The sequence below is a fragment of the Sphaerodactylus townsendi genome, linkage group LG03 (assembly GCF_021028975.2).
Source record: "Sphaerodactylus townsendi isolate TG3544 linkage group LG03, MPM_Stown_v2.3, whole genome shotgun sequence".
Lineage (NCBI taxonomy): Eukaryota > Metazoa > Chordata > Lepidosauria > Squamata > Sphaerodactylidae > Sphaerodactylus > Sphaerodactylus townsendi.
Genome location: NC_059427.1, coordinates 179,479,530 through 179,504,528, shown reverse-complemented (window position 1 = coordinate 179,504,528; position 24,999 = coordinate 179,479,530). Strand labels below are relative to the sequence as shown.

The window sequence follows — 24,999 nt, the reverse complement described above, 5'->3', positions numbered from 1 at the left end:
AGCCTTTTCCTTAGTTTGCCAACTGTAGTGTGAGGCCAGAACTCAAATCCGGCCTGCGCAGCTGGTTGAGAACAGATATGTTAGAAACAAATTCCCAAAAAAAAGCAAGACATCTGACATCAGAAACAAACAGACAGTTTTTACTTAGCAGAATATAGAAGATTACAGAAGGTGAACTCTAAGGAGGTAACGCCTTTGGTGCTTCCTAAATGAGAGACACGCCTCTCCGGTGCTCTCGACAGAGAGAGACACACACACTCCACTATAGGAAAGCACCTTAGTCTTTATAGATACAAAGAATGTATTATTAATGTCATTAAGTTCATCCTCTTACCAATGAGATAAGCATGAACCTTAAAATCCCATTGGATAGTTTCTGCCTCCTTGTCACATTAAGACAGCTTCTATTCTACGTGTCACATTCCTTCTGTTATTCAAACGCTGCATGCTCTTAGCTCATGTCCCTCTACCCATATGCAAACGGCTGCAATAAAACTAACCTGTTTTCTAAGTTTGCTCCTGAGGAGAGATACCTCTTCAGGCAATGCAGGTTGACATTCTTTAAGATCATAAAACTTCCCTTTTCCCAGTTTGAAATGATTTTAACTTTAACTTTATACAAACATTGATTTTTAACAATTATAGAATTATAGTAAAATACAAATAAATGTGAATCTCTCATTATCACTTCTGTGTTCATTTAACTAATCACATTCTATAGCAGGGGTAGGGAACCTTTAAACTCGTGCTATTATTTTTGGACCCGTTTTCCACGGAAAAGAAAAAAAACACTTTGGAGCCGCAATAATTTTTTGACATTTAAAATAAAGATAACACTATATATACGGGTTTTTTGCTTACTCTTGCCTCATTCTGGAGTATTGATGCTGCCCGCTTCTGCTACCTGCAGGTATGGCAAGGATGTGCTGAAGCGGTCGGCCTTGCCGTCGGCAGGAACACCCACCCCGCCTAACGGGCGTATGCAGAGGAGCTCACGTTCCAGCCGCCACGGCCAGGTGGCTCCGCCCCTGCTGGCTGGCTGGCAAGGATGGGGTCAGCGTTTGGCTCGTGACGAGTGTAAGTGGCAGAAGAGTCGCGATGCGCTCTCAAACCGCAGGTTCCTACCCCTGTTCAATAGCGCTAGTTCTTAACCTAAAACAAACTTATAAAGCATATGTCTGCTGTCATGTTGGCCTTTAGTGACAAGATCCTTAAAGATGCTACCCTTGCTTGCCCGCATAATCACTGACAAGCTTCTAAAATGCCTTTTGACCCGCTGCTGCAGTCCTTCTAGTCACTAATACAGAAACACCATTTTTGATTTTTAGAATCTTTGGTTCATACAACATCCATAGTTCTCGATCAAATGCCTTATAGATATTCTGGTCCATCTCCACAGTAGCTTGGAAAAATTCCTGGAGATTTGGTGCAGTGCCTGGGGAGGGTGGAGTATGGGGAGGAAGCGCCTCGGTGGAGAGGAGATGTCACTTAAGACTTCCATTCCTCTTGCCACTTCTGAAGCTGCCCTTCCTCCGAAAAAAATGATCTCTACGGCCCGGTGATCCGCTAGGATTCTTAGAGGGAACTTTAGACCTCACCTTTGAGGTTGGGAACTCCTACTTTTTTCTTCACCTGCCAGGGTTGCACTCCGAGCCGCTTTTGTGTCCAGCCCTGAAGAAAACTTGGATGTCATCGATGAGGGAAATCCAACCGCCACGCGGCTGTCAGCTGCAAGTGAGTTCTGAGGATTGGCAAGTGGCAGGGAGAATTGTGGGGTAGGAGAAATCTCTCGTAGCTTGCACAACTTGTGACCCAGCACCTGGGTAATGTAGTTTACCCTAACACAGCCAACATAGGCAATAATATTATGTCTCCATACTCTTGTTACTTCTTGCGTCAAGTGGGCTATGTTTGGCTTGGGAGGCTACAAGTTGGGCAGATTTGCCTTAAACTCATAAGATGCAGGGAAATCACCGTATGAAGCTGCCTTACACCGAGGCACACCACCGGTCTGTTCAGTGGAGCCACTCTTTGACTGGCAGTGGCTCTTTGCAGGAATTGTTTTTTTTCTCAACCTCTGCTGTTCATAATCTTTTTTTTTAACTGGACATGTTGGAACTTCGAACTTGGACCTTCTACATGCAAAAATATGTACTTTTGCCAGTGCATTGTACCCACCCTCATATAAAAAAATTATTTCTCGGGTGCTTTAAGGAAGGTCAGGACAGTGTGGCTTTGCAGTGCTTCAAAGGCTCTTGAAGAACATAAGAACATGTGAGAACAGCAAGCTTCCGCTGGATCGTGACCAGAACCATCTAGTCCAGCACTCTGGGTTATCAGTAAGTAGGCTCCACCAGGTGCCTTTGGGAGCTCACATGCAGGATGTGAAAGCAACGCCTGCTGCTTTTTCGTTGCTGCTGCTGCTGCTGCTGCTGCTGTTGCTCCCCGAAAGCACCTGATTCGCTAAGGTATTTGCAATCTCAGATCAAGGAGGATCAAGATTGGTAGTCAAAGATCGACTTCTCCTCCATAAATCTATCCATGCCTCTTTTAAAGCTATCCAGGGTAGCGGCCATCACCTCACTCTGTGGCAACATATTTCTAAACACCAATCACGCTATGAAGAAATGTTTCCTTTAGTAATCCTAATTCTTCCCCAGCATTTTCAATGTATGCCCCTGGTTTTAGAATTGTGAGAAAGAGAGAAAAAAAATTAATAATTTTACAAGTTAAAACCCTTCATTTCCAGTTCTGGAGTGAAGGAGAATTTCAGGAACTGGGATAATGGTGCAAAGGGCGAAATTGCTAACCCCTTTCTTGTACTGTGGTCCTGATCTGAATCAAGGGCCTTCATAACTTCTGTTTCACACATACACCCTCAAAAACCCCACACTGTAAATCTTTTCATGGATCCTCCAGTGTGGCTTCAAGTTAAACCTCTAATGATGAAACTGAACATGGCAAAGAAATGTTTTTAAAAAAATATATCATGGGAGATATTGGGTTTCATCAGGAGAGCAGGCTTCTATTCTCGTCTCTTTTTTTCCCCACCCCAGACATGAATGAGCACAGCTCCTCAAGAGCTTTCATAGTATCTCCTCAATATCAAGCAGGAAAACATGGAGACTGAACAGAAACTTAGCGGGAAGCTTTATCTGGTAGACCTGGCTGGCAGTGAGAAGGTGCTGAAAGCTTGAAGGGGTTGAAAGGGGGAGGGGATGGTGTCTCTAGCCTGGGATGGGGCAGGCAAGCTCTGTTTCTCTCACAAATAACTGCCTGATATCTGCACCTACATACAGCTCGCCCAGTTGCTGTGAGATAATTCCTCACTCTGGTGTTAGGAACATGGGAGTTTTCACTGAAAAAAAAAAGCTATTCTCCCACCCACGAAATTTTAATCTCACCCAGGGTTGGGTTTGAATCAGAGACTTAGCCTATTGAGTCACTGAGGACTGTGTGTGTTCAGACTTCAACACTCTCTTTTGCCACAGAAAACAATTGGTCTGTGCAAAATTAGCCCCTGTGATTGGCTGGCAGTATGAAGCTCCTGTACTAGCCAGGCTTGAAGTAAATACTAGGGCTCTGGAGACTTTGATTGGTCAGCATAGCTTGCTTTTGCTGATGATCCGGAGGAGCTGGTCAGGTGGTGTGTGGCCTTAATCTCTGTGTGCAACCAAACCCTGACTTTATTCATTTGTTTGTTTATAAATTCACATTGGCTCATTCCGCATTACGCAGAATACGTGACCTTCAAACTGCTTTTCAGTGCTCTTTGAAGCAGTGAATAGCAAAAATCCACTTGGGTAAAACAGCTGCAGTGGCTTGAAAATCCATTATTTTGTCAGCGAAGGCCATTGTGATTTTATGATGTGTGTGTGGGTGGTGGGTGAGGGACTCTGGACGCCGAAGCGAAGGAACTTTTGGGATTTGATTGCAGTCCTGGTGTATATAGAAAGGCTGCAGCTTTCTCATTTGAAGGCAGGAGTATGGTTTCAGCCTTCTGCATATTTATATATCTTCATTTTTTTTTCTCACCAGACAGCTTATTAGCAAGAACAGGTTCCCTTTATTTCTTCTTTCTTCATTCAGCCCAGACTTCATCAGGGCTATCCCCACCATCATAATCAAGATCATCTTTCTCCCAACAGGTCAGCGCGGAGCTGAGGGTTCGGTATGATGAGGCTAAGAATATTAACAAGTCCCTTCGCCCTTGGTAATGTCATCCCCGCTTTGGCTGGAGGGCACGGTAAGGACTTGCATATGCACAGGTCCCCAAGGTCGTAGTTATATTTTGGTATACTTCTAGACTTAATAATGAAAATACTTTATACGATGATGCCGCTGGAGCCCTCTCACTCAGGCCAGGTTCCTGTCCCGTTCCTGCCTGGTGGAACACTTCCTTCCTCCAGCTGTCCGGGGCCTTAAGGGATCTCGTGAATTTCAGAGGGCCTGTGGGCAGACTGTGGAGTTGTTCCACTGGGCCTTGAGGGGCTGGCCACTGATGTGCGCCCCCCTTCTTGTTCTCCCTCTTAACATCTTGGTCCCCTGACATCTATGGGGCTCCATTGTCTTCCTCCTCTTGGGAGGGTTTTTACGAGGGTTTTAATGTTGTACGCCACCAATTTTGTATAGGGTTTTAATTTGTGATTAATGGAGCTTATATTGTTTATATTTGTAACTGCTTATGTGCTCCACTTCTTTTGTCATTTAGGATGTGCACTGCCCAGAGCCCTTCAGGGGAGGGGCAGCATATAAATTAAATAATAAATAAATAACCTCAAAAGTAACCTCTTTTAAGCAACCTAGAATCTCCAGTGTTAATACAGACATCCTATCGGTATCTTCACAAAGCAATCTTAAGGAGTCTGCAAGATCTTACTAAAACTCTGAGAATTCAAAAACACAGAATGAAATTTGTGGTCCTCATGTCTGCCAAGGAAGACATGATATGGAGGCAAAAATGTTACAATTCAGCAACAAGGTGCAGTGGTCCAGGTTATGAGAAGGATAAGCATATTGATATATAAGGTAGGGTTATGTTAAATTGTAGAGCCGCGGTGGCGAAAGGGTTAAGTGCTTCAGAATTCGCCACTACACGGTCAGGAGTTCGAGCCCCCCTGTATTGTCGATATCCTGGCAGCTACTCATGGTCAACTCAGCCATCCATCCATTCCTTGGTCACTAAATGAGTACCTAGCACATAGCTAGGGGGTAAAGAATGGCTGGGGAAAGCAATGGCAAACTACCCCACAAAAGAGGCTTGCCTGTGAAATCACTGCTCACTGTGGTACCCCACGGTTGAACATGACTGAAGGGGAAACTTTACTTTTATGTTAAATTGTGAGTCAGTAGCAAAAGTAGTGGAAGAGAGCTGACAGCTTTTTTATTAGTTAAATGTTTGGAAAACAGGTCACATTATACAAGATTATGAGATGAGGTCTTCAGAGGACCCAATGAACCCTATTGTAAGCATTCTTGAAAGAGAGATTCTATTACCGTATCAACCAACAGAAAAATATTAAAAAATGAATTTGTGTAGACATGCTATCGTGATTGTTGCTGAATTTAGAATGAATTTCACTTAACCAGATACTTGTAATAATAAAAGAAAGAAAAGTTCAAGAAAAATAAGTTAAAAGAAGCTCAAAACGTTATGGGTTTTTTCGAACTCTAATTTCAAGGATCATAAATCAAGATATTTCTGTGAGTAGGGAACATCGCACCATGTGAAGTACTACTGTTGTAACTTGTCCACCAGTTACAATATTACCTACCACATTTGCAAAGAAGATAGGCTTTGGTTAGACATGTGTAAAAAAAAAATAAGACAGTTAGTTTAGGATGTGGTCAAACTTGATCGCCACAGTAATGGTGAACAAGTTCTCCTCCGCCAGTGAAGGTTCAAAATGCCGTTGCTTGGAAGAAGAAACTCGCTGCGACTTTGCTTATCTCCAAGGATTAAGCTGATGCCTTACCTTCTAAAAGGTAGATATGGAGTACTGGTGGATTGCTCCTACCAGAGTTTGAATGAATGAAATGTGACCACCCATCTTGTTTTATGCAGAAGAGTTACGCGTCTCTACAGGACAGCAAATGACCCGTATCCTGCACGACTCCCTCGGTGGAAACTGCCGTACGACCATGTTCATCTGCTGCACACCCCCTAGCTACAATGATGCTGAGACCACCTATTTCCCTCATGTTTTGGATTACAGCGTAATCTCCTTGCCCAGTTATATGTCTTTCTTCTGAGTGGCCATTGAGCAGCCATTCCATACGCTGTGATTTCAGAAGTTGAAAACCAAAGAATTAGCACATGGGCAACTTTCTGCTTAAAAGGACAAGCAGAGTACAACCCCACCCCTCAGAATCCCAAAGCCCAGTTTTCACATAGCATAACATTATTCCTAATCAATTTGGAGGAAATCTACACAACAGATTTAGTTTAAGAGGCACCCCCTTATCCATAGTTTTGAAATGGACTATCCGACTAAGGGACTGAAGCTAAATTAAACTAACTAGTCAATTCGAAAGGTTAACTAATCAGTTCCATTTCAGGGTACCTGTAAGACAGAGAATAAGTCTCATCACTGGGCTTTTGGTTGAGGCTACCCGCTGGTCCGATTATTCCATCTTGCCAGCCTCCCAATTACCAACATGGCTATTTAATTGTGTGCCTTGCGATAAGGCAATAAGGTCTTCCACCCAAGTCAAAACCGAAAAGCCCCTCTCTGTATAGAACAACTTTCTGTTAATGTCTGCCAGCCACCAGGGCTAAGACACATTAAGAATACAGCATCTGTGAATCCTTAGAGTTGACAGCTGAGCATGCGGAAGAAGAAGTTTGAGAAAGAGAAGGAGAAGAATAAGACCCTTAAAGGAGCACAATTGCCAAACTGGAAGAGCTGAGGCTCGGCGCTTGGCTACGGGTGAGTCTGGGTGCACAGGGGAAGGAGAGGCCGTGGTTTTAAGCCATGGAATTCACTCACTTCGATAGTTTTCCAAATGAGAAAGAATTCTGTAAGAGATAATTCTCCATTAGCATCACCATGTACCTGGTGTGTGTGCATGGATTCTCTTGCCACAACTACATTTCTGGTACAATATTGGCTGCCCTTTTCCCTAAAAATATTGGTGAGAATTGCCCAATCTTTCCCAACCTTTCACTGCTGATATGACAGTGTGCAAAGACCGAAAAGGTGGTGGGATTGACATCCTGTTCTTATTGGAAAGAAGTTCAGCCCCTTTCTCCATTTGAAGATAGTCGCGCAGCTAGCTTTTTTGGTTTCAAGGCAAGTGGAAATGCAAATGGACCAGTTGGGAGAGGTGATGACAGATTTGGTGGGGCTGCCTCATGTTATGGGATTTGTTTTCTCATAGGGATATTTGGGTTCAGTTTGGGTGTGTGTGAGGAGCAGCCAGTGGGAATGTCTTGATTGAGGGGAGGCTGGTGGTCCTTGGCCACCCTGAATGAATGGGGAAATGGCCCCTTTTGACCAGGTGCAGCTTTTAATCTGTCATATTTTGCAAACACCACCTAGTTCCTTTGCGAAGTTAGAGTGCAGGCAACTGCTGTAAGCAAATGCTGGTGGATGTATTTTGCAGTGCAAAACCTAAACTATTCCCAGGCTTTGAAGTTGCCTGGTGGTGTGGGACAGTCCATAGAGATGCCATTGAAGCTTCCCTTCCTGGACTAAGCAGTGCTATAGAGTTGCAAACCAACTCCATGGCAACCCAATGAATTTCCACTAAAGGGTTCTCATCTTAAGTCCAGTAGTACCTCTCGAGACCAACAAGATTTTGGGTGAAAACTTTTGAGAGTCAAAGCTCACATCTTCATCAGATGGGGATGCCATGGAAAGGGAACTTCTTGATTCTCAAAAGATTATTATCCAAAAAATTGTCTTTGGTCTCTAAGGGGCTATTTCGAACTCTGTTCCTAGCACAGGCTTATCTGGTCTCTGAGGGGTTGCTGGACTTGTTTCTAGCAGAGGCTGATCTGGTGAACCAGATGTGTTTCCAAGCAATCCTACATTCCTCCTGCAAGTGACCCTGGCTAAGCCATAGTTCTTTGGGGTTTCCTCTCTCAGCCCCACCCAAGTACTCCTCACCAAGGTGTCTGTTGTGGGAGAGGAAGGGAAAGGAGCTTGTGTAGGCTACCTTGAGCGTCTCCCTTTACAGGAGTGGGAAAGGTGGGTGTATAAATCCAAACTTTCTTAGCAGTTCTACTGCAGACCAACGCAGCTCCCTCTGTCAAATTCTTTAGTAGGGCAGGAATTGCCAGGATTTGTAAGCAAGCAACTACTAATCTGCATTAAGTCTTGTATAGAAACCCTCATTTCTAATTTTTGTTTGCATTGATAGTTTAGGAACTCTAAAAAAGGATTGTGGCAGGCAGGACTGATTCCAGGATTTGGTGGTCCCTGGCAGAGGAATGCTCCAGGCACCCTCTCCCTCCCTCCTGCCTGCCTGTGCCAGTGTCCCTTCCTTGGAGGAGCTGGTGAGTAGTGTAGTGGTTTGGGCCAAGAGCAGGTGCACTTCTAATCTGAGGGAACTGGCTTGATTCCCCCCGCTTCTGCCACTTCCTCTGAGCTGTGTGGGAGACCATTTATCTGGTGAACCTCGGGATTAGTTTGTGCAGCACTCCGGGACACATGCCAGCTGGGTGACCTTCAGTTAGTCACAGTTCTTTTGGAGTTCTCAGGCCCCATGCACCCTCTATACAGAGTGTTTGTTGTGTGGAGAGGGGAAGGGAAAGGAGATTGTAAGTTCTCTTTGAGAGTCTCCTTCCCTACAGGAGAAGAAAAGAGGGGATATAAATCCAAACTCCTCTTACTCCTTCTTCTGTCTGCATTCATCTCAACGATTGCTCCACCTCCTCATTCACACCCATCCTTTCCCACATCGCTATGTGTTTTTTCTAGTGCTTCCTCTTTGCTCAGACAAAGTGAGCTGGACAGAGCATGTCACTGGACGCGGTGGAGTACTCAAAGATCCACAACAAGCAAATGGGCAGGTGATAGAAGCGAGTTGGTGCAGAGTGGTGATGGTAGGGCCCCACCAGAAGACCTGGGCCTCCGCAGCTGACCCACCTGAGGACATGCTGATGCTGGCCCTAGTTGCATTTACCAGGTTATACAGTATGCCAGGGGTCCCCAAACTTTTAAAACAGGGGGCCAGTTCACTGTCCCTCAGACTGTTGGAGGGCTGGACTAAAAAAAACTATGAACAAATTCCTATGCACAAATGATTGTAAAATGTTTGATTGCACCTTTCAGCCTTTCTGTCATGGTCTATTTTTAGAACAGTGACCAAAGTATGTCAAGTACAAGGTGGGCTCCAAATATTGTTGGGGAGGCTGTGGAATACCTTCCCCTGTAAAAAAAAAAAAAGCAGAACTTTCCCAATGAAGCATTCCATCTAACCCAGGATCAGGTATCTTCTGGCCTTTTCTCCTAGCAGCTGTTAGCGAAGCCATTCGCCAGCCTGGCTGGATGCCAATGGGAGGAGGCGAACAGAAAGCCTGAGAGCAACACATGGGGTAGCCGAGGAAGGGCGAGCAGGCGCTGCCACTACGTAAGGTTTCCAACTCTGGGTCAGGAAAATTCATGGAGATTTGGGGTGCCATCATGTAATCTCAGTAATCAACAGCCGCTAGCCAGTTCCTCTCCTCGAGCCCCCACTGCACATGAATGGAGCCATCGCTGCCATGCCTGGCGGGCCGGATAGTCGCCTTCTGTGGGGCTACCAATACCGCCATCCTCGGTCGCAGTTTAGCCCCTGCAGTATGCCCTTGTCCCTCTGAGCTGCTTGGACCAGCAGAGGTAGGAGCATCCTGCATATCTGAAATGCACGGAATTGGAATAAATGAAGCAGTGTACCAAAATGTCTGAACCAGATTCCTTTTGGGAAAGCCGCATGTTTCTTGAACCAAGTAAGGGAACGTGACTTGCTATATGGTCAGTTGACTGCACGTTGCTCTGGCCTCACCAGGAAGCACTAAGGGTGTTCTGTGGGGGTGACTGTGAAGGTAGCAATGAATCCAAAGGGTTTACAGGGCGGGAGTGCCCCAAAGTGGCCCAGCTGACCCTATCCTGTTGCCGCAACTGAAATGCTTCCAGGAGAGAACGTCCCAGAGACGGAGCAGCTGAGCGACGAGGAGAAAGTGGTGCCTGACATCTGTGACGAGACGCCCATCAACGACAACAATTCCTCCATCGTCATCCGGATTTCGGAGGAAGAGCGGCACAAGTATGAGGAAGAGATCCGCAAACTCTACAAGCAGCTTGATGACAAGGTCAGAGGCCTAGTTTTGGTGTCTCGGAGACCTGTTTCCACCTCCACTGCCTCTCTAGTGTTGAGATCCCTTCTTAATGCTTAAGGGTCCTGTTCCCATCAGAGTCCTTTTCCTTTTACACCTGCTAGCCTTTGGCAAGAAATCCCGGGTGTCTGTGCCTGGAGCCTTGCTCCATTGCTAGAACACAGGGTAGCTAGTGCTGAATTGTTCTTTTTCCATCTAGGATGATGAAATCAACCAGCAGAGCCAGCTGATGGAGAAGCTCAAACAGCAGATGCTGGATCAGGAAGAGGTGAGCAGTGAACATAAGGCATGCCCTGCGGGATCAGACTGGCCAGGGCCAGTTCCAGGTTTTGGGGAGGTCCTGGGCAGAAAGGCCAGGGTTTCCTTGACAACCACTACAAGAAGGCCCCACTTCTTGCCTACCCACCTGCGAACCACTACCTGCTGCACCCACCTGTAAGCTGTTCCAACGCTTGAGGTCTCAGCAGCCCACAACAACTGCATGCCCTTTCCTCTATGGTACTGGGTGGTGGGTGCAGCTGGGAGTGTCACTGCCATAGCAACAAAAAGCACTGCTGTCGTATGTATCACATATGTGCTCTTCCCTGGCTGTGCTGGGCATCATATACAGTCAGGAGTGTGGGTGGCAAAGCAACCACAAGTGGGCAGAAGGAGGGCATGAGTGCAGGTGTCAAAGGAGATGTGAGGGTGGAGAGAGCACCAGTGGGCCCCAACAGAAGCCCTTGGGCTTTGGCACCTGAGGACACAGGCCCATTTAGAGTAGTGACCCATTTAATCCAGCATCCTGCCTCACATGGCAGCCATCCAAATGCCCTGAAGGGCAAACAAACAGGGCACAGAGGTCAAGGCATTTCCTTGATGCTGCCTCCTAACACCACGTTTTACATCCTCTGCATCAGGATGTGGACATTTCCTTTAGTCTTCTTGGCTAAGAGCCATTGACAGACCTCCCCTCCCTGTATCTGTCTGCAGGGGTCTCCCACCTATGGCCCTCCAGCTGTTCATGGACAAGGAGTCCCATCAGCCCCTGCCAGCATGGCCAATTGGCAGAGCTGATGGGAATTGCAGTCCACGAACATCAGGAGGGCCATAGGTTGGATACCTCTGTGAACTGGGCCATTGCTGCATCCACTGGCAGCAAATTTCACAGTTCTGACTGAGCAAAGAAGGCTAAAGAGCCAATGTGGTATAGTGGTTAGGACTAGGATCTGGGAATCCCGGGTTTAAATTCCCACTCATGCCATGGATGCTTGCTGAATGACCTTGGGCCTTTCACATGCTCTCAGCCTAACCTACCCCTCAGGGTTGTGAGGATAAAAGGGAGAAAATAATGATTAGGTAAGCTGCTTTGGGTCCCCACTGGGGTGAAAGGTGGGGTTTAAAGTGAATTAATAAATACCTCTTTTGGTGGTTGTTGGTTTTCCAGGCTGTGTGGCCAATGGGTCTGGCAGGATCTTTGTTCCTAACGCCGCTTCACTGCATCTGTGGCTTAGGTAGTTTTCAGAGGTGTATCACAGAGGGAAGTTTGTTACACACTGTGTCCAGTCACTGGACACTGTAACAGACTTCTCTCTGTGATACACCTCTAGATACAGACTTTTCTCTGTGATACAGTCACTGGACACAGTGTGTAACCGACTTCTCGCTGTGATATACCTCTGAAGATGCCAGCCACAGATGCAGGTGAAACATTAGGAACAAGATCTACCAGACCATGGCCATACAGCCTGGAAAACCCACAACAACCAGTTGAATCTGGCCAGGAAAGCCTTTGACAATAGAAATACCTCTTTTGTGTGCCCTGCATGTTCTATAAGCAAGGAGAAAAGAAAAATCTACTTTCTCCCCGCCCCCCTGCAAAATTTTATAAATCTTTATCATATCTGTGTCTTGATGTGTTTATGTGTGTGCACATTCATATACTGAGCCATATGTAAGTGTTTGCATGTCCTCACTTTCTCCCATTGCTTTGTCCTTTGTGCTCTTTAAACTTCTACATAACTGCTCCAATTCCTGTCTCTTTCCATACTGTCATATTTTGGACCCTCTCCCCCACCTCTTCCTGACAACTTTCTTGGACTTCTTCAATATATTTTGGCCTACTTGGGCTTTTGCCGATTCATCTCTCTGTCCTCTTTGCCAACCAGCTGCTCATGTCAACTCGTGGGGACAATGAGAAGGTGCAGAGAGAACTGAGCCACCTACAATCTGAGAACGACTCGGCCAAGGAGGAAGTGAAGGAAGTATTGCAAGCTCTGGAGGAGTTGGCTGTCAACTATGACCAGAAATCCCAAGAGGTGGATGAAAAAAACCAGGAGAATCAGCTGTTGGTGGATGAACTGTCCCAGAAAATGGTATGTCCAGGGGCTCAGATAGGCGTTACATTGTTTGGGGGTCAGCAGGTGGCCAGACCAAGGGTTTGGTCCAGCCAGCTTTTTTAGTCAACCTCATACAGTTCCTCTCCTGATCCCAGCCCACATCCTGCATGGGTTTTATCTGTGCCGATTCCATATAGTAGCTCTTTTTTTGGGTGCCCAATGGGGGGACTCCTTTCTTTTTCCTTTTTTTTCACCAGCAGAACTACACTCGCTGGTTCAATCCAACCTCCTTAAATCTTGGCTAATGATCTTGCAGAAGTGTAGTAAATGCATTACAAGTAGTGATAGACGATTGTATGTTGAGAGTCGCTGAGAGGACATGGTTTAGTGCTTTTGATAGCATTTTCCTTTTCCTGATGTATTAGCTGGTGATTTGTGGTTGGCATCTTTCTAGATAGGTGATGCCAGCCACAGATGCAGGCGAAACGTCAGGAGAGAATGCTGCTAGAACACGGCCATACAGCCCGGAAACCACACAGCACCCAAGTGATTCCGGCCGTGAAAGCCTTCGACAATACATAGAACACATTGAATTTGGCTAAGAAGTGCATTTTTCATTTTATTAAAAAAAGGCAAAGGTACTAGCTCTTATGGCAGTGAAGATATGCTGGAATGTTTGTGAGGAAGGGCAGTTAGAATCTCAGAATCTCATAGTTTTCTCATGCAGTAATGGAAAGACTTCAGTTCCCCACATAGCCCATTACCCCCGTCTCACTGTTGCTAGTAACCCATCATAAATTATGCAAAGTAGTAAATATAGTGCAGAATAAATGATGCATATTAACAGATGTTCTCATCGTTTGCATAATTTTATACAGATTGCCAGCTTCCATATGTTTTAGTGCAGAACTTGAATATCTTCAGAGCAGAACTTAGTATTTTCTTTTTTTTAAGCACACAGTTCTAGCTTTGAGTCATAAGAAATTGATAGAAGGCTGTGTTGGGTTTTCTGGGTTGTGTGGCCATGGTGTGGTAGTTTTAGCTCCTAATGTTTTGCATGTGTAACCTCTATCTGTGGGTTCTGTGGGGCAGAACTTGGAATGAGTTTGCAACAACAATTTTTAAAAACAAAATGGTTTACTTTCTTAACATATAACATCAACATTTAACATCACACTTCAAAGTCCTGTTCAGGTTGCATTTTCAAGTCCTTCTAGTTACAGTCTTGTAATTCCAAGTCCATTTCTTCTTTGCAAGTGGGTTGGCTGCTGAAGACTCCAAGGGCTTGATGAACAGGATCCAACATGATGAAGGTTTCCAGGAGAACTCTCACCCATTACAAACACAAAAAGAACCCTGAAACAATAAACTCCAACATTTACAACATAGCAAAAATAAACAACTACCTTCCCAGTGGTTCCCAACAATATTGCAATGACCTTAACAAGGTGTTAAGGGCTTATACAACCAAGGTCTGAGTCTGGTAGCCTTGTCTCCTCCAACTACATGAGCTCCTCAGCCTTCTCCTGCTTTGAGTCTCCACCCCTTACTGGGTCAACCCATTCTGAGCATGGGGGTTACACATGCATCTATGGCTGGTATTTTCAGAGGTATGTCACATTATGATGTGTTTATTTCTGTGGCACAGCGTGGGGTGTTTTGTGGGCACATCTTACCATGACATGCCTCTGAAGGTGTCAGTCATAGAGGCAGGTAAAATATTAGGAGCTTAAACTACCAGACCAAAGTCACACAACCTGGAAAACCCACAACAGCCAGTTGATTCTGGCCATGAAAGCCTTCATAAACAAAAAATGGAAAAAACATAGTACAGTTCAGATAAAACAGGAATTCCCATGTGTCAAGGCTGCTGACAATTGAAAAGTATATGAGGTTGAACTAAAGAAGTGCTCCCTGCCCAAAGTTCCATGTTGCACCTCCCCAATCTGAATCCTATTTTTTTCTCTCTTATGCCTGGGTATTAATGTGAACTCAAGTGCAATCTAGAGCCTGTTTTGAATGCTGGACTATAGCCCTGGAACTTGCAGATTGCCAGTTCAATAGACAGTGCTTGTCTGGAAGGGATGGGCTGCATGACCACTAATAAGAACCATGACCCGTTCCTCTCCGAAGCTTGTGACTGAGGAGTCTAGTCCCCTCTAAAGGGCCAAGCTGGGAAGAAAGCTCTTTTTCTTTCTTTTGCTCCCCAAAATTGCTTAATTAGATTTAGTTTTATTTCTAATCCTTTCTACAAACGTGACCCAGAAATCATGTGTTCAGGGTTAGGAGGAACAGGGGAAAAAAAGCAAAAGATTGTACAAAATTATAAGCAGTGAAAAGAAGAAACCCCACACTCTCAGTCTAGAGATCATGGCTAGAAGGTTTATCATAGAATCATAGAGTTGGAAGAGACCCCAAGGGCCAACAAGTCCAACCCCCTGCTATGCAGGAACACACAATCAAAGCACTCCTGTCAGATGACCATCCAGCCTCTCTTTAAAAACCTCCAAAGAAGGAGAGTCCACCACACTCTGAGGTAGTGCATTCCACTGAACAGCCCTTACTGTCAGGAAGTTTTTCCTGATGTTTATGGGCCTTTCCCCACTTTTCCTGCTGCCGCCGTCGCTGCACGTTGCTCTGAGCGCGCGGCATCCCTGGCACGCGTCCGGGCATCCCCACGGCCGTTTTCGCCAGCGCCAGGGATGCCGCGCGCTGAGGGGGCGCAAGAGCAGCAGCGTCAGGGCGGCTGTGCTGTTGCCGCCCCTGACGTGGGGAGTGCAGTGGAACCCCGCGCTACTTGCGGAGAGTAGTGCGGGGCTTAAGGTAAGTGGGGAAAGGGCCTTTGATGCAGCAACCTTGCTGAAGCTAGGGCGCATTCCGCACATGCAGAATAATGCACTTTCAAACTGCTTTCAGTGCTCTTTGAAGCTGTGCGGAATGGCAAAATCCACTTGCAAACAGTTGTGAAAGTGGTTTGAAAACGCATTATTTTGCATGTGCGGAAGGGGCCTAAGTGTCTCTGTGTCTGGTCAGTGCTTGAATACCTGAGCACCTCTCCCTGCTCCCTGCTCCCCAATCGGCTGCCTTGAGTTCAGTGAAAGAAAGCAGGTGGGGATATGAACACAGTAAAAAAAGACTCTTGTCTTTGCAAACTGGAGGGTGAGTAGTGAATGAGAGTGGGCACGTGGCTTCCTTGCATCAACTCAACCATCTCCTCTCCTTCGCAGGCCAACCTGATGTCCTTGGAGTCGGAGTTGCAACGGCTGCAGGAGTTCAGTGCGCACCAGCGCAAGCGCATTGCTGAAGTATTGAATGGGCTCATGAAGGATCTAAGCGAGTTCAGTGTCATCGTGGGTAATGGTGAGATCAAGCTGGTAAGAAAGAGGGGAAATCCTGGGGAGCCAAACCAGTTGTGGCTTAAGGCAAAGATACTTTCTTGGAACGCATGATGGATTTGCTCATCTCTCTGCATTAGTAGTAGCTGCATAGTCAGGAAAAACCTGACCAAGCTTGAGTCAGAAAATGGCTCAGTAAGGGTTAATAGGAAGACAGCTTAGGAAATCACTTGGTGGACTGGCCAACAGAAACTGGATTTTTTAAAATTGTTCTTCAAATTCTAGTATTTACAAAGTTTAAATGCTGCCTGTTCAGAGACCTGCTTGAGATGGCTCCTAAAAACAATGAAATCATAAAAGATAACAGCATAGAAATCCACAGTAATAAACAAACCATAAAAGGCATAAAAGTAGCATAAAACAGCCTCCGGGAGCTAAAATGGTATTCATAAAACAGCGCTCAGACCACTGGCGTAATGCCCATTGGGCAAGGTGGGCAGCTGCCCAGGGCATCACCTTGTGGGGGGCATCAAAATGCTGGGTTCATTTTTGGGTATTTTAGTGGTTTTCCATTTTCGGCCTGCAGGGGGCGCAGTTTTTAGGCTAGCGGCACCAAAATTTCAGGGTATCATCAGGAGACTACCCTTCAGGGTATCATCTGGAGATGATGGCACCCCCCAAGTTTGGTGCAGTTTGGTTCAGGGGGTCCAAAGTTATGGACCCTCAAAGGGTAGCCCCCATCTCCTTAGCAAAGAATGTGGGATGGGGTACCCCCTTTGAGGGTTCATAACTTTGGACCCCCTAAACCAAACTGCACCAAACTTTGGGGGTACCATAAGGACAGTTTCCAGATGATACCCTGAAATTTTGGTGCCGATACATCAAAAAATGCGCCCCCTGCAGGAACATCCCAGAAATTTGCCCAAGAATCTTTGTTCTGCATTGAGTTTTCTGTATTGCTGTCCATGGGGGTTGCAGGCTGGGGGGGGGGACATTTCTGAAGGCACAGTCTCAAGACTGCCCTGATGATACCCCCCCAGGTTTGGTGCAGTTTGGTTCAGGGGGGCCAAAGTTATGGACCCTCAAAACTGTAGCCCCCATCTCCTATTAGCTCTCATTGGAAACAATGGGGGATGGGGCACCCCCTTTGGGAGTCCATAACTTTGGACTCCTTGAACCAAACCCTATCAGACTTGGGGAGTAGCATAAGGACAGTCACCTGATGATATGCTGAAAGTTTGGTGCTGATATGTCTAAAAAATGCACCTCCTGCGGGCACCAATGTCCTGGTGCAAAAAAAAAATTTGGTTGTGGTGGAGTGGCCGCCCATGGGGGGGGGGGGGGCATCCAACTCAGGTTTTGCCCAGGGCTACAGTTTGCCCAGGGCTGCCTCGTTACGCCCCTGGCTCAGACTAGAAGCCTGTCACAAAAGCATAAAAGCACTTCAATTAAATGCATGGGTAACCTTTGGGGGTCTTAACTGGTGGGCCGGACAGTTTGGGAAGAGGTGGTTTGTCAAATTTCCTGGGCCTAAGCCATTCAGATCTTCCCAGTTTGAAACAGCCCTGAGAAACTATGGTCTGGCTTGCGCTGAGGTAAAATACGATACATAAGCGTTACTGAATTGTTTACGGCGGGTGAATGTGCAAGTTTGCTACTCATTCCTTGCTGTTGAATTAGAATAAAATGTAAAAATAGGCTCACCTTAGTAGCCTATGCCCTGACCTGGGAGGCCAGGCTACCATGATCTTAAGCAAAGCAAGGTCAACCCTGGTTAGCATTTGGATGGGAGACCACCATGGATGCCTAGAGTCGTTACAGAGAGACAGGCAATGGCAGATCACCTTAAAACATCAATTGGCTGTGACCTGGTGGCGTTTTCCACCATCACCAACCTGGTTCTATGCACAATTGTGACACGTTTGAGCTTTATGTGCTCAGAGAATACAGGGATTCCTATTTCCTTATCCCCAGCCAGTGGAGATCAGTGGTGCCATTGAGGAAGAGTTCACTGTTGCCCGGCTCTACATCAGCAAGATAAAGTCGGAAGTGAAGTCTGTTGTGAAGCGCTGCCGGCAGCTGGAGGGGCTGCAGGTTGAGTGTCATCGCAAGATGGAGGTGACAGGCCGGGAACTCTCTTCTTGCCAGCTTCTCATCTCTCAGGTCAGTCCTCAGACAGAGGTAAGGTTGCCAGCTCTGGGTTGAGAAATACCTGGGAATTTTGGAAGTGGAGCTTGAGAAGGGTGGCGTTTGGGGAAGTGAGAGACCTCAGCAGGGTATAATGCCATACAGTCCAATCCTGAAAGTACTTTCTCCTGGAGAACTGGTCTTTGTAATCTGGAGAGAATTGTAATCCCAGGAGATCTCCAGGCTTCCCCGAAGGCTGAAATCTCTCAGACTGGAGGAGGAGGAGTTTGGATTCATATCTCCCTTTTCTCTCCTGTAAGAGGACTCAACGGCGGCGCCCCCCCAACAAACACCCTGTGAAGTGGGTGGGGCTCCGAAGAACTGTGACTAGTCCAAGATTACCCAGCTGGCATGTGTTGGAGTGCACAAGCTAATCTGGTTCCCCAGATAAGCCTCCACAGCTCAAGTGGCAGAGTGGGGAATCAAACCCGGTTCTCCAGATTAGAGTGCACCTGCTCTTGACCACTGCACCACGCTGGGATGGGAAAACAGGCATGGGGCAGAAACTCTGAGAGCCTTAACATTTCCTCTACCAAGAAACCCAGGAGGCATCAGGACAGACTTCCCTTGCCTTACCCAGGGAGAGAAGCTGGTTTTTGCTCTGGTCCAGAAATGGTGGAGAAAGAGGGATACTAATTCTAAATTCCCACACTGGAGAGCCTTCAGTTGCACACAGATGCAACGTAGAAACCCCATTACTCTGTTCGAAGTCTCACATGCCTTTGGAACACCATGGGGGTTACCAACTCTCTGGAATCTGCAAATCATTTGGTAATTCCAGGAGATATCTGGCCCAACCTAGAGGTTGGAACCTTAAACTCCACAGGAAGTAAATGTGCTTGGTATAGGGGAGCAAAGAAATGGTGAGTAGGGGAAGAATTAAACATTCTCCCTGCCCTTCTGCGTCTCTGATCCTGACTGTTCCGCCAGAAGGACTTTTCATGGCTGTTCAGGGTTCTGTGTAACTTCAAGTTAGCACTTAAAACATACTTCTGGAAAATAACATGGAACCGGAAGCTCACTGGATAATCTTGGGCCAGTCACATGTTCTCTGCCTAACCTACTTCACAGGGTTGTTGTACAGATAAAATGGAACAGAGAATGACATGAGGTGCTCTGGGGCCCCATTGAGGAGGAATGCAGGGTATAAATCAGGTAAGTAAATAAAAAAAATTAAGTGGATCTCAGATTTCTTCGTCCTACTGTCATTCTGGAACAGAAAACAGGCTGAGGAGGGGCAGGAACCTCACTGAGGGATACATTCATGATATGCTTGTGTACTGTAACTCCTGGTGTAGTGGTTAAGAGCAGGTGCACTCTAATCTGGAGAACTGGGTTTGATTCCCCGCTCTGTCACTTGAGCCATGGAGGCTTATCTGGTGAACTAGATTAGCTCGTGCACTCCCACACATGCCAGCTGGGTGATCTTGGGCTAGTCACAGTTCTTCTGAGCTCTCTCAGCCCCACCCACCTCACGGGGTGTTTGTTGTGTGGGGGGGAAAGGGAAAGGAGATTGTAAGCCCCTTTGAGTCTCCTTACAGGAGAGAAAGGATGGATATAAATCCAACTCTTCTTCTTCTTTCTTGATGGTTCTTCCGCCATACCCCCTTTTTCCCGCCAGCATGAAGCAAAGATCCGCTCACTCACTGAGTACATGCAGAGCGTGGAGCTGAAGAAGCGGCATCTGGAGGAATCCTATGATGCCCTGAGTGAAGAGCTGACCAAGCTTCAGGCCCAAGGTGGGTGCACAGCGCTGGACTATGCTACGTATTTTATGCAGGAGGCTCAGCTGTACATTATTGTTGCCTCTGTGTTTATTTTCAAAGCATTTTTTGTCTGTAAGAATTGCTTTGTCCAATAAAAGAATGGTGGGGGTGAGGTGGAAACTGGAACCCTTTCCTCCCATGATGTTTTCTCATAGGTATAAATCAGTGATGGCGAACCTTTTTGAGACCGAGTGCCCAAATTGCAACCCAAAACCCACTTATTTTTCACAAAGTGCCAACACGGCAATTTAACCTAAATACTGAGCTTTAGTTTACAAAAAAATGGTTGGCTCCGAGGCATGTGTTACTCGGGAGTAAGCTTGGTGGTAGTTGGTGGCTTTGCTTTGAAGCAACCATGCACCTCTTCCAATGGGTGAATCACGACCCTAGGAGGATTTACTCAGAAGCAAGCCCCATTGCCAGCAACTGAGCTTATTCCCAGGTAAAGGATCGCGCTTTTCTTCTTTGCATGAAAATCAGTGGGGTTTAACAGAGCTTAACAGGGTTACCTACACTGCTCCCCCAAAACTAGGTCTTAGGTTTAATGCTAATAATCGAGCCCAGTGGCCCAGGCCAGCCCATGTGTGTGTGTGTAGGGGTGTGTGTGTGTGACTCTGTTTGTGCCCACAGAGAGGGCTCTGAGTGCCACCTCTGGCACCCGTGCCATAGGTTCGCCACCACTGGTATAAATTTACCCCCCACTTCATTTTAACCCCCCCCCCACTTACACCTGGGGAAAACTCATTGGGCTTTTGTGCAGTTGCTTGAGACTGTTTGCTTCCAGTGGGGTTTTCCTGCAATTTTCTGTTTATACAACAGATTGTGCCAGAATACTCACTCCGTTCTCAGGTCTATTCAACAGAGAAAAGCTGTCTATAAAAACAGCATTTTTTTTAACAAGGAAGGCACCTCTTGCAACCATCAGCATCAGCTAGCATGCAGAAATTGAAACCAAGAGCTCAGTAGGACCAAACTAAATCTCACAGATAATATGAGAGGAGCAGAGTGTCTATTACACCATATATACATATATACCTAGAAGAGCACTTTTATTTATTTATTTATTTATATTTATTTATTATATTTATATACCGCCTTCCCCAAAGGCTCAGGGCGGTGTCCATCAATGATAAAACAATGTAAAACTTCATAATATATAATTTACATAAAATAATACATACAACCAAGACTACAGATGGCTTCAACCCCTCCCTCCCCCCTTTATATACCCACGGGAGGCCAGATGTTCTTATGGCGGAGTTGACATCATCCCGGCTGGCCAAATGCCTGGCGGAACAGGTCCGTTTTACAGGCCCTGCGGAAACTTTGTAAGTCCCGCAGGGCCCTGATCTCACCTGGAAGCCTGTTCCACCAGGTAGGGGCCAGAGCCGTAAAGGCCCTGGCCCTTGTTGAGGCCAGCCGGATTGCCTTTTTGCCTATACTGTTGCATTTTAAAAGGGTCCTTTTCTTCTTATCTGAAGTACTCCCAGCAGTCCAACAGGTGCAAAAGTTTAAATCCTGCGTGCCTTGTTGTTTTCCTGCAAAGTCTCCCCCCACACCTCCTATTTTTCTGGCGTTCAATAGCTCAGTAGACGTGTCCCTTGCTCCAGTGTCAGGCCTGCAGCATTAAAAAAAACACGTATGCACGTACACACGCATGCACGCACGCACGCACACACACAAAACAAAGCCCTTCTGATTGTTTGGAAATGGTGACCAGAAGGGCCCATTTTGGGGGGCTGCCTTCCCACTTTTTTTCCTGGTATGCAATAGCTGAATAGACCAGCATTAAAAAACATGGACCCAAAAAAGCCCAAGAAAGATCATTCAGAAACAGTGGCTAGAAGAGTGGGGAAAACTGCTGTTGGGTTTGCTAGGGAAGGCAGGAAGAAGCAACAAAACCTGGATAAAGAATTACACTTCCTGTTTAGGTGTTTTGCTTCACAGGGACAAGCAAGCAACAGAAAAGGTCGTGTTTTGCCAGCAGATTCTTTGCTCTGCCCCGCGGTGACTTTGGAAAGGGCAAAAAACGATGCATAAAGGAAAGTGAAAGAAAAGTAAGCTGGCTGTGAGGAAATGGCAATTTCCCCCCAGTGCAGGTATCAAAAAACTCAGGGATAGCTTTTTACAGCAAGAAAATGGAAGGGAAGGGAAGAGTTCACATTTCTTAGTCTCTCTTCTCAGATCATTCAGCTGCCAGGATTACAAAACAAAAGAGAATGCCTACACAATTAATTTTATGTTGATCCCTGGCGTGCAACATCACATATGCTTCATCAAGGTCTATAAAGGCCAGTGTTGGCTGTTCAGAATCATGGGGGTCCCCAGTGTGGTGCCCATGGGTGCCCTGGTGCCTGCCAACACTTTCCTTGGTGCCTGCCAAGAGTTTTTGGAAGTGGGCAGGGCCAAGAGGGGCTTTGGCGCAGCAAGAGTTGTGATTGGGCATTGGAGGTTTGATTGCTCATGCAAATTTTTAAAAACATTGCTTGGGCAGCAGTTGCCACCACAGCACAAGGATTTTCACTGTGTGGTTGAAAGTGAACTGAAAGAGCTATTTTGTGGCTTGACTCCACCTCCTGCAAAAGCCATCTTGCGGATGCACCCACCGTACTGTGTCGGCATTCCAAAGGCGCCCGCAGGCCCAAAAAAGGTTGGGGACCCCTAATCATAGAATCATAGAGTTGGAAGAGGCCACAAAGGCCATCAAGTCCAACCCCTTGCCATGCAGGAACCCCTTGCCTTGCAGGAACACACAATCAAAGCACTCCTGACATATGTTCACCCAGCCTCTGTTTAAAAACCTCCAAAGAAGGAGACTTCACCACTCTCTGAGACAGTGTCTGACAGTGGTTCTCCAGGGCGCGAGGCAGAGGTCTTTCACATCACATCTGCTCCTTTCAACTGGTGAGGCTGGGAATTGAAACCGAGACTTTCTGTATGCCAAGCAGATGCTGTTCCTCTGTGCCACAACCCCTCCCACTGGAGCGCTGTATGTAGTTGCTACCATAAATTGGGCTACTGGGGTAGAATGTGACTGGCTTTTAACAGGGACTATTTTAGTTGAAGAATATGGGGTACTGCAGTATTGTCTGCTCTCAAGCAGAGGCAGAGCTATAAGGGGGCAGGAAGGGTGCACCGTGCACCGGGCGCGTGCCTGGGGGGTGGAAAATTGCCCTGACCCCTCCCCTTCCCCTGCGCCCCCTGTGCCTCCCCGCACCTCCCTCTCCCTTAGTTTAAAGCAGCCTGGTGGGAACTACACTTCCTGGTGTAGAAAAAGCTGCCTGGTGGGAACTACACTTCCCAGGAGGCTGGGGCTTGCAAGGTTTCCTGGGAAGTGTAGTTCCCACCAAGCTGCTTTAAACTAAGGGAAGGTGGGGGGAGGGCGAGGGGAGGAGGAAGGGGGCATGCGGGGCCTGGCACCATTTTGTCCTGGGCACCATTTCCCCCCTATGCCTCTGCTTGCAAGCAATCCCCCAGATGGAAAGTGGCATGATATAGTCTGATCTTCACAGATCTCTAAAGCTAAACAGGGTCAGTTATGTGAAAGGGAGACCTCCAAGGAAGACTCCAGAGAGGAAGGTAATGGCAAACCACCTGTGACTTTCACTGGCCCATTATGCACCTGGTGTCTGCTGTGCAGCAGGGGCCGGTGTCTGTCAGGTCAAGATTTCTTGTGTGGATTTATTTCCCGAAGCCTCACTTTCAATTTAAGAATCCTAAGCTAAGAATCCATCTCCCAGACACAACAGCTCAGCAGACTTAGCAAGAAGTTGACATGTTTGTTTGTTTGTTTGTTTGTTTGTTTATAAGCTGCCCTCCCCCGGAGGGCTCAGGGCGGCGAACAACAGACAATAGAGCACAATAAAATCAGTAGTATCAAACTATAAAATCATTAGGAACAGCTCTATATATTAAAACCCAACCCCATTAAAAGCAGCGTTCTGAGAGCATTCAAATACGGAGAAATGTTTATCCTGCAATGAGCCCTCAGAGAGGATCAGAGATCTCTTGTGGAGAAAAACTGGACCACTCCTACTTTACCTTTCTCCTGTCTTTCAGACGTGCCTAGTTATCTTCACCAGCGTGCTCTTTATTGCTATTGTTTTATCTTGTGCACAGTGTTTTTATCATTTGCAGTGATGCCTTTTGCTGCCACATTGTTTTCAGCCACAATGTCTCTAGCAATCAGGCCACTCTAGCTTCCATTATGCAGACTGATTGCTTCCCTCTACCCCTCTTTATCTCCCAATATATGCTACTGTGGTGCCCTTGGAGCAGAGATTGACCATGAGCAGGCCTCAAGGGGCTGCACCATAAATGCAGGAATTGGTTTTTCAGTTCATCTAATTTAAACCTGGGTCTCTAGGCTCAAATTACGAATCATCAGAAGCACACTTGACTTTCAGCCTCGCTGGTCTAACCCTGGCCCCACCTCAACAACTATTCTTCACTTCTCTTGACAGAGACTGTGCATGAAGTGGGCAAGGAGCAGGACCTGATCCAGGATACGGATGAAGTCAAAGTTAGTACCGGAAAAACAGCAGCTCTTTCCCAATCCACAAGACTGGGGTGCCTTAATGAGCCAAAGTCCAAGATGGGGACCCAGAATGCAAAGTGGTTGCAAACTGCCACCACCTTCTCCTGACTTGCGTCTTCCCCAAAGCAAACAGCCAATATTCGCTTTCCTCCAACTCTTTGGAGACCACAGATCTTCAGAAGACTCTAGAAGGCATCACCTTTGGGTCTTCGGGGAGGGCCCATTTGGAAATAGCTGCGGTCTTCATGCTTGGCTTGGAACCTCCCAATATTTAGCCGTTCCCCGCCATTTTATGACAGTCCTGTCTTCCAGGGCAGCCAATATACTTCCTTTCCCCAAAATTTCAGAACTGCCCAGAGACTGAACAGGGATGGGGACTCCTGTCCTGAGCTGAGAGTCAGTGTCATGTAGTGGTTAAGAGCAGGTGGACCCTAATCTGGACAACAGGTTTGATTCCCCATTCCTCCACCTGAGTGACTGACGGTGAACTGGATTTGTTTCCCCACTCCTCCACATGAAGCCTGCTGGGTCACCT

At 46.7% G+C, this 24,999-nt stretch overlaps 1 protein-coding gene across 1 annotated transcript in view; it reads left to right on the top strand.

The window, feature by feature from the left end:
• KIF5A (kinesin family member 5A) overlaps positions 1-24,999 on the top strand; it is a 93,410-nt gene that overhangs the window by 40,446 nt on the left and 27,965 nt on the right. Inside the window, 16 exon segments of the mRNA XM_048488667.1 lie at positions 1,640-1,651; positions 1,653-1,734; positions 3,057-3,076; positions 3,078-3,191; positions 4,149-4,204; positions 4,206-4,246; positions 6,065-6,216; positions 6,346-6,349; positions 6,773-6,910; positions 10,125-10,297; positions 10,521-10,589; positions 12,469-12,675; positions 15,867-16,013; positions 17,949-18,137; positions 19,783-19,900; positions 24,391-24,449. Of these exon segments, the coding sequence (XP_048344624.1) occupies positions 1,640-1,651; positions 1,653-1,734; positions 3,057-3,076; positions 3,078-3,191; positions 4,149-4,204; positions 4,206-4,246; positions 6,065-6,216; positions 6,346-6,349; positions 6,773-6,910; positions 10,125-10,297; positions 10,521-10,589; positions 12,469-12,675; positions 15,867-16,013; positions 17,949-18,137; positions 19,783-19,900; positions 24,391-24,449 (1,581 nt within the window).